This window comes from Musca domestica, unplaced genomic scaffold (assembly GCF_030504385.1).
Source record: "Musca domestica strain aabys unplaced genomic scaffold, Musca_domestica.polishedcontigs.V.1.1 17, whole genome shotgun sequence".
NCBI lineage: Eukaryota > Metazoa > Arthropoda > Insecta > Diptera > Muscidae > Musca > Musca domestica.
Window position 1 is genome coordinate 3,511,414 of NW_026712230.1, and position 10,229 is coordinate 3,521,642.

At 36.1% G+C, this 10,229-nt stretch overlaps 1 protein-coding gene across 1 annotated transcript; it reads left to right on the forward strand.

Annotated features, from left to right (window-relative positions):
* Nucleotides 1-1,132: 1,132 nt before the first annotated feature.
* Nucleotides 1,133-2,844, forward strand: LOC131801682 (uncharacterized). The gene is made up of 3 exons (XM_059120608.1): nt 1,133-2,170; nt 2,260-2,419; nt 2,491-2,844. The coding sequence occupies exons 1-3, from the start codon at nt 2,003-2,005 to the stop codon at nt 2,598-2,600; spliced, it is 438 nt and encodes a 145-aa protein (XP_058976591.1). The 5' UTR covers nt 1,133-2,002; the 3' UTR covers nt 2,601-2,844.
* The last annotated feature ends 7,385 nt before the right edge of the window (nt 2,845-10,229 follow it).

The following is a 10,229-nucleotide window of genomic DNA, read 5'->3' on the forward strand; positions in this document are numbered from 1 at the left end:
ATTTTAATGAAAATAAAGGAATTTTGTGAAAAGAATATACAAAGGAATATTACATTACATAGGACACATTGCAAGGACTTTTTGACAAAATTTGTATAATTACATAAACGGAACATAATTATATTGTATTATATTATTTTTTTTTTTATTTATAAAGAAAATAATTAAATAAAGAAAGGAAGAAAAAAAAAATAATTGAGTACACATAACTTCTAGTCAGTTAACATCGAGTGAATATCGAGAAAATAATTGATGGAAGTATTATTATATCATTACATAAAGAAAAAAAAGAGTAACACGCACGATTTCTGACATCGAAGGTATATCGATGGAATGATTAAAGAAAATATTTATATGTATGAATGAATAAAATATAGAAAAACAAAAATAAAAACAAGAAGAAAAAGAGAAAATAAATATACAACGAAAGTACACACAAACGCATATATATCTATAATAACAAGACGTATCGAAAGAATATCGATACGAATATCTGAACAAGACGTATCGAAAGAATATCGATACGAATATCTGAAGAAAAGTGCGTGGTAATATTGGAAGTGAAAGTCCATCCCCGTCAAAGACTTTGACTGCAAATCATTAGTCTACTTGACAGGAGTGCAGAGGGAATATCTGTACAGCGACATACATTTTCAATCACTAACGACTATCTTCGTACGTAAATTCTTGTTTCCTTTTTTTTTTTTTTTTGACGAACGCAAATTTTTTTTATGCCAAATAACAAAGGAGAAAAACAGAAACTCCGTTTCATACCCTATAATTTAAGGAAAATTGCTAGCTTAACATCTATACCTGAAAAGGTTGGTCCGACCCTCGACGAGAGACCGGTTACTAGTCTCACCCAAGACGACTCTTCCATTTCCGACTTAGGATCTTGCTCTACTTCTGACATGATGAACCAGACGGAACGACCTGCACACTTTCAAGCGACTACCACATCGACATTTTTAACTCATTGAGGATACCTGACGCAATAAAGGACTTGCCGAAATTCGACGGCAACCAGACCCAGCTAGCATTTGGAAGATTGTTTTTGAAAAAATCACTTCGGTGAGTCTATTTCGAGTCCTTTTGGTGATCAAAAAATGATTAACTCACGTATACGAGCGACTCGAAAATGACTCTCTTTAATGAGTAAAAAGAGGTCAACCAAAATACAACAACAAAATGTAGGGGAATCGCAAATCAATCATTGAGATGTGCAAAATGTGACTATTTTTTCCGTTATTTATTATCATATTGCGATCATGTACAGATTGAAAAATGATTAGTCTTAAAAAGATCATGCAGTTGCTTGAAAAGTGATTATATCCAGCTTGTACATGAAAATTGTTTTTAAAAAAATCACTTCGCAGAATCTTCTTCGAGTCCTTTTGGTGATCAAAAAATGATTAACTCACCTGTACGATCACAAAACGACTCGAAAGTGATCCCCCTTAATGAGTAAAAAGAGTTCATTTAATTTTATAAAAAAAAATGTATGGTAATCAAAAATCAATCATTGGGATGTGCAAAATGTGACTGTTTTTCCGTTATTTATTATCATATTGCGATCATGTACAGATTGAAAAATGATTAGTCTTAAAAAGATCATGCAGCTGTTTGAAAAGTGATCATATTGATGTATTTATTATCATATTTCGCACAGACAAGTGCTTAAATGCTGCTTGTTTTTCTATGCATAACGGGTCATTTGTTGCGTTTCTGGAGTGGCTATAAAAAAGTTGACTTATTGGTCATTTATAAAAAGTGCGTGGAAGCGTCAACAGCAAAAGTGTTAAATATTAAAAAGTGATAAAAAATATTAAAAAGTGTACGTTTATCTATTTGTTTGTTTATTTATTTATTTATTGTTTTTATAAAGAAAAAATGTCAGCAAGCCAATTTAAAAAATTAAAAAAGGCTAAAATAAAAAGGTTGGCAAAAAAAGAGGCTGAAAATTTAATTTTGGAAAAAAGATGTAATACTGAAGAAGTGAATAATGAAGGAAATGTCCAGGAACTTGAAGAAATCGTCGAGCCAATTCAAAATTTTACTGAAGAATTTAGACGAAGTTAATGACACTCACAAATTTCCGTTCAACGGGGTAAAGGATTTGCAAGCCTTCGATGAATTGGTGAGGCAAAATGAAACGATACTTAAACAATTTGTAAGTATACAAAATTGGTTCTTAGATTGATTAATTCACTACTTTGCAATATATTAATACTTATATAATTTTTGATAATCTATTTCCAGAAAGAATTTATTGCAAAAACCGGTGGTGAAGGACCCCCTCAATTCCTTCGGGCTGCCGTTCGAAAGATTTTTTCTGACAATTTAGCCTGCCAATACAGCTGGAAGGGCACCAGTGTAAAGCCAAGTGCAGAAAAGTGTTATTTAGTGACTGTAATCAAAAGTAAGTTTGTGTTTTTAACACGTATATAAAGAATTAGTAAAATGGACAGACTTGTACATATTTAATTTCAGATATTTCTCATCTAAAATACACAAGTAACGACAAGGATATGAACACAATCCTTCAGAAACATTTTGTTCACGCTCCAGACCGGGTTACAAAAAGAAAACGATCAGATTGAAGTTCCTGATTTTTTTATTTTTTTGGTTTTTCTTTTTTTATTTAATTTTTTACTATATTTTTTACCACTGGCATTTACTAAAATACACCTGAAAATGAACTAGTACAAATTATAATTATAAAAGTTGAATTATTTTTATTTTAAATAAACTATTTTATAAACAAATATAAACAAATTCTTTTTTTCACGGTACATCCCAATATTTAGAAATCACGTACGAGATTCGAAGGATCGTAAACACTCATATAGGACTCATAAATTAAGACAAAGGGGACTTAAAAAAGACTCGTAAATGAATATAAATATGAGTGACATATGACACTTAAAAGACGAATAAATGACTCACTAAGGACTCATAAATGATCAAAAAAAAGACTCGAAAAAGATTCACAAATTAAAAGTTTTAGCACAATAAATGATTAAAAAACGATTCGAAAACGACTCGTAGAACGAACAGAAAATGGTCGATAAAGACTCTTAACTAATCTAGAGGAAGACTCATATGTGATTTATTAAGAAGAGTCCCGGGAAGTCACGTTTTTCTCCCGACAAATGTGTCTTTTATGATCAGAAAATGCGCGCATATTCCACATTTTTAATCGCGCGACCGGATCAAAAAAGACTCGAATGCGATTAAAAATTTCAAAAAATGCTAACTGGGGAAGCTCCTTTATGAATTTCTGAATAACGTTGAGGAAATTCTCCTATACATACGCGGGACGGACAACACTCCTTACGGACAGATTCTACTTAGGGCCATAAGAAATAAAATTGAGGGACAGGCCAATGAGGTCCTTAATATGTATGGCACCCCACTTATCTGGGACGATATAAAAACTAACCTCATACTCCACTATTCCGACAAAAGGACTGAAACGTCCCTGATAAGGGAACTGCACAATGTTAGACAATATGACAAAGGAATTGAACCTTTCTATGGGGAAATTATTGAACTTCAATCCTCACTCTGTAACAACATCCTTAGCCACGAGAAAGATCCTGGTGTCATAGCCGCAAAGAAGGCACTGTATTCCGAAATGTGTTTGAACTCTTTTCTTAGTGGTCTTAACGAACCACTAGGATCGAGGGTAAGGGCAATGCCACCGAACTCGCTGGCCGCAGCATTAGCTTGCTGTATCAAGGAGCAGAATATATCATACCAGAGAACACCACGACTTCCCAGAACGGGAGACCATCCTCAGCCCAGACCGAACGAAAATCGTTTTCAGCAAGTTAGAGGTCCAAATCGGAACTACAATATGCAACCGAACTATAACTACGGGAATACAGGCGACCACAGTCCAACCGGAACTTTGGCATACAAAATAGGAATAGGGATCAATATGGCCCGGACAACTCCAGATACAGAGCATACAACCCTATGCATACGAACCGGAATATGCTGAAAATAAAAGCAGGTCCAAGCCAGCAGACGAGATTAAACAATAACCCAAACATGAATTTCCATGACACCCCTGATAATTATCAACACCTGGATGGATACGTTGATAACGACCCTCACAACATCGAGGTTGCCCAGAACTCACATCGTCAGGGAAATTTTACAAACGATACCAATCGGAATTTCAATGGACCACACAAATCGCACCATAGCCATCGTCAATCGCCCGAATACCATGACAACGAAATAACAAACATTGAAGACACTGGAAATTTTTCCATCTCAGCCTCGAACGACCTACCGGTTACATAAATTCAATTAAGCATCCATCGGCCTTACCTTACATAACTGTTTTCCTACCATCAGGCAAACCTCTCAAATTTCTTTTAGATACAGGAGCAACTTCGTCTTTTGTAAATCCTGAATATGTTTTGCCAAAAGAGCAAATTCAGGGCAGACCAGTAACAATTACTACGGTTTTTAAGAGCTATCAAATAGACAGACAAATAATTCTGCCAATCTTTAAGGAATTTAACCAAACAGGGACTATTAAATTTCTCATTTTTAAATTTCATAACTTCTTCGATGGCCTTTTAGGTCTAGATGCGCTGCTTCTTCTCAACGCGAAAATAGACCTCGTGAATAAAACCCTTATAACGACGAATGCTGTTAACAACATCAATCTTAGAGTGAACCGGTCTACTAAAGTCTTGGAAATACCGGCAAACTCGAAGACAATCATAAAATTGCCGATCGATTATGAAGATGGCACTGTTTACTTGAATTCCGTCGAACTGACCCCTATGCTTTTCATTAACCCTGGACTGTACAACGTCAAAGACGGAAACAGCTTTGTCAAGGTTACTAATTCTTCTAACGAGAATCAAACATTTTTATTAGAAGCCCCATTGACCGCGGAACCTTTTAACGCCATAAATTTTATTGAACTAAATAATATCGATATACTATACAAGGATGACGTTGAGAAAACACACGACTCACCTTATTCACCACGCCTGGACGACCTTTTGAGAACTAATCACCTCAATAGTGAGGAACGAAATAAGCTCTTGAAGCTGTGTAGAAAATTTAACGACATTATTTATCGGGAAGGCGAACGACTTTCCTTCACGAGCAAAATAAGACACAAGATAATTACTACTGACGATATCCCCATCTATACGAAATCGTATAGATATCCGTACGTGCACAAACAAGAAATTCAGACACAAATGAACAAAATGTTAGAACAAGGCATCATTCGACATAGTTACTCACCCTGGAGCTCCCCAGTTTGGATAGTTCCTAAGAAAGCAGATATTCACGGTAATAGGAAATGGAGGTTAGTGATAGACTATAGGAAGGTCAACGACAAGACTATTTCCGACAGATATCCGATACCAAATATAGCGGAGATATTAGACAAACTCGGCAGATGTATGTATTTTACCACTTTGGATTTAGCTAGCGGTTTCCACCAAATTGAAATGGACCCTAGACACATCCAGAAGACAGCATTCACAGTGGAGAATGGCCACTATGAGTTTACTAGAATGCCTTTTGGTTTGAAAAATGCTCCGGGTACGTTTCAAAGAGTAATGGACAACATCTTGAAGGATCTTGTAGGGAAAGTATGCTTAGTATACCTTGATGATATCATCATATACTCAACATCTCTACAAGAACATCTGGAAGGCATAAAACAAGTATTTGAAAGACTTAAGGATGCCAATTTTAAGATCCAGGTGGACAAATGTGAATTTCTTAGAAAAGAGATATCCTTCCTGGGACATGTTATAAATTCAGAAGGTATTAAACATAACCCGGCAAAAATTGACGCGATAAAGAATTTTCCCATACCAAAAAACCGTACTCAGATTAAAGCTTTTCTAGGTCTCATAGGCTATTACCATAAATTTATAAAGGATTTAGCTAGACTGACTAAACTCCTGACGCAATGCCTTAAAAAGGGAGCGATCATTAAAGTTGATCAAAGTTACACTGAAGCATTCGATACTTGTCGAAACCTGCTAATGAACGACCCTGTCCTCCAGCACCCGGATTTTACGAAGCCTTTTATCCTCACCACCGACGCGAGTAACATCACATTAGGAGCTGTCTTATCCCAGGGAAATATAGGCAGTGAGAAACCAATTTGCTTCGCAAGTCGCACTCTCTCTCAATGTGAATGTAATTACTCCACGATAGAGAAGGAATTACTTGCAATAGTCTGGGCCGTAAAATATTTAAGATATATACAGACCATAGACCCCTCACTTGGGTGATGAACTTGAAGGAACCAAACTCCAAATTGGTGAGATGGAGACTGAAGTTGGAGGAGTACGACTATGAGATCGTCTACAAAAAGGGTAAACACAACACTAATGCAGACGCTCTTAGTCGAGTCAAAATAAATGGTCCCCCAGAAGAGGACGACCAAGAACTATTTAACAATACTGACACGATTCACAGTGCGGACGAGAACTTAGATGACGGTATCCCCATTTCGGAAAAATCTCTGAACGAATTTAATCTCCAGATCATCCTAGAGACCGATAGCACAGAACCCCCAATGACTGTAGAGACAATATTTAAAAATAGACAGAGAAGAATTTTGCGAAGAGAACGATTTGACGAGAAGACCATGTTAGAGATATTTAAAAACTATTTTTCTCCCAATAGACAAACAGCCATTTACACAAACGACGAAATATTCCCCATAGTACAGTCGACCTACTCTAAATATTTCTCTGCTACATTTCGCCTAATCCGCTGTACTGAAATACTTGAAGACATAACGACGGACGACGAACAGGAAAAACTAATTCGTGACTACCATGAGCGTTCAAATCATAGAGGAATATAAGAGACATTGCTACACCTTAAAAGGAAATATTATTTTCTAAATATGAAAGACAAGATTACTAAGACTTTGAACAATTGCGAGAAATGTAAGACCCTCAAGTACGACAGGAACCCTCCTAAACTTAAATTTCAGGTACCAGAAACGCCATTGAAACCATTAGAAATACTTCACTTAGACATTTACAGCGTAAACCACAACCAAATCTTGACAATTATAGATAAATGTTCTAAATTTGCCTGCGGGTATACCATTAGCTCCAGGAATAGTATAACAGTTCTTAGAGCCTTCAAAAATTACATCAGTACCTATGGTATACCCAAGATGATTGTTTGTGACCAGGGCTCTGAATTCGCTGCAAATATTTTTCAAGATTTCTGCAAACAGTTTCAAATAGAACTGCATATCATTTCATTTCAGCAGACCAGCAGTAACTCTCCAGTAGAGAGGCTACATTCCACACTTACTGAGATATACCGTCTAATCCAATCTAAAAGAAAGGAAAACAAACTCACGACCGAACACGATGAGATACTTTTAGAGGCCTTCATAACTTACAATAATGCCGTCCATTCCTCGACTGGTCATACCCCGTATGAACTCTTCTTCGGCCGACCATATAAATTTATGAAATCATTAAATTTCTCGAATGAACACGATTATCTTTCCAAATTGAATACATTCCTTGACGAGCTTTACCTTGAAATTCAGGAAAAAGTCCAAAATGTAACGACGAATAGAATCGAATCACTGAACGAGCATAGAGAAAATCCTGGAGATACAACCGATGGTCAAATCGTTTTCAGGAAAGAAGCTGGTCGGAACAAGCTATCCCCGAGGTTCTCAAAACATATAGTAGATTAAGGAAACAACATAAACAATTAAACTAAAATAAGTTAAGCTTGACTACTTCAGTTCAACTAACACTATTCCATTTCACCTTTAGAGCCTCATCAATTAATACACAAAGGATTGAAATACAAAACTTGTCAACAAATCAACACATTTTACCATTACGTCTGGGTCCCGCAAGATCAATTACCAACTCTAATAACTTTATACACATCATCAACCTTGAAGACTACAAAACTAACATAGAGGGCATAAAGACAAATCTTGACCTGTTTGAGGAGAACACAGTCCAGACGAATACCATAAAAGTGACTAGACTAAAACTTGAAGAACTAAAAAATAAATTCATGACGCTATACCCTACTCAGAGACAAAAGAGGGGACTAATCAACGGACTAGGTTCGGTAAACTTATAACAGGCAACATGGACGACAATGATGCACGGACGATCAACGAACAAATATCAAACACCTACACAAACCTCCACAGTATCACAGACAGACTCTCGGAACAGCACTCAATCAATTTCAAAATGATGGATAGATTGAGGAACATTACATCTCACATTAATGATGAACAGTACACAATAGAAAGATACATGACAAGCATAACTAACAAAATAAAACACGAAGAAGACATCCTTACCCAAACACAATACCTCAACCAAATAAACTTCAACATCGACCTATTAACGGACCACCTATCGGGTATAGTTGAAGCAATAATCTTAGCGAAACTCAACATAATATCAAGATTTCTACTCAGCCCATTGAAATTGATGCGATCGACAACATTTACGAGATGCTAGGGATGCAGGCATATTACAACGGTTCAAATATTATCTTTAACATTCTAATACCAAACGTTTCCAAAGTAGACTACTCTTTATACCACATCATTCCTTTACCTATTAATGAAACAAAGATTATAGTAACAGAACCATATATAATGTTTAATGAAAATTCCACACAACATCACAAAACACTTTGCCCCAAGATCGAAGGTACGTATTATTGCGACAAACCGATCAAGCAAGAAAGTACTGGAAACTCATGTATCGGCGATCTAATGAATGACAGACCAGCTAACTGTCATCTTAACGACGTGGGAAAGTTGGAATCAATAACACAAGCGGAACCTAATTACACTCTATTTATCAATTCACCAGAGATACTAATAAACTGTACTTGCAGCACCAAACCCCTCACCGTTAAAGGCACTCTTCTAATACACTTCGAAACCTGTGACGTCTCAATAAATGGCATAACATATAGCGATGATACCAAAACATTCTGGAACCAAATACACATTCCTCACTTACCGAACACCAACATTACCGCAAACTCCACTACCGAAATCCTTAGTCTTAGAAAATTAAAAGATTTCAACCTCCAAACTAACTCCAGAGTCAACAAACTTGAAGTAACCACTACAACGATACATTCAATCACAACCACGACAACTACTGTATCCACGATAATAGCCATAGTGATACTCATCATCGTCATAAAGAAGAGGAATACCTTTTTTTTTGTTGTTGCAAAATGGTCAGGCTTATCCCTTTTATTGTTGTTTTTATAAAAACAACGTTTGTTTATTAGTGGAGAACGATGGTAATGTTTACCAGGGGGTAAGGCAGGGAATACCTAGGTTTCGGAAAGAGCCACCAATCCTCATCAGTTCCCTTGTTTTTTGTCTGGGATATTCTCCCCAGAAGTTATTTTAAAAATAACTTCTATGACAAAAAACATTTTTACCCAAGTGACGAGATCGTAAGCTCAATAGAAGAGGAACCAAAGATTTAAATAAAACTAAAATTCTTTTGGAAAGTCTTCTAAATCTTACAACCGCACTTATAAACATTTACATCTTTCTCCACTTGTTATGCTTTCGTTCAACCTGAACGAAGAAGCATAACCATGTAAGTTGGTTTTGTCTGTTACAACAAAAACCCCTTCGTCGACCGTGCCTTGTCTATAAATAGAACAGTGTGGCTTGTTTGTTCGGGATATCGTAGTATTTTGTTGTTGCAAAATGGTCAGGCTTATCCCTTTTATTGTTGTTTTTATAAAAACAACGTTTGTTTATTAGTGGAGAACGATGGTAATGTTTACCAGGGGTAAGGCAGGGAATACCTAGGTTTCGGAAAGAGCCACCAATCCTCATCAGTTCCCTTGTTTTTTGTCTGGGATATTCTCCCAGAATTTTAGTTTTATTTAATTCTTTGGTTCCTCTTCTATTGAGCTTACGATCTAGTCACTTGCGTAAAAATGTTTTTTGTCATAGAAGTTATTTTTAAAATAACTTCTGGGGAGAATATCCCAGACAAAAAACAAGGGAACTGATGAGGATTGGTGGCTCTTTCCGAAACCTAGTTATTCCCTGCCTTACCCCCTGGTAAACATTACCATCGTTCTCCACTAATAAACAAACGTTGTTTTTATAAAAACAACAATAAAAGGGATAAGCCTGACCATTTTGCAACAACAAAATATTACGGTATCCCGAACAA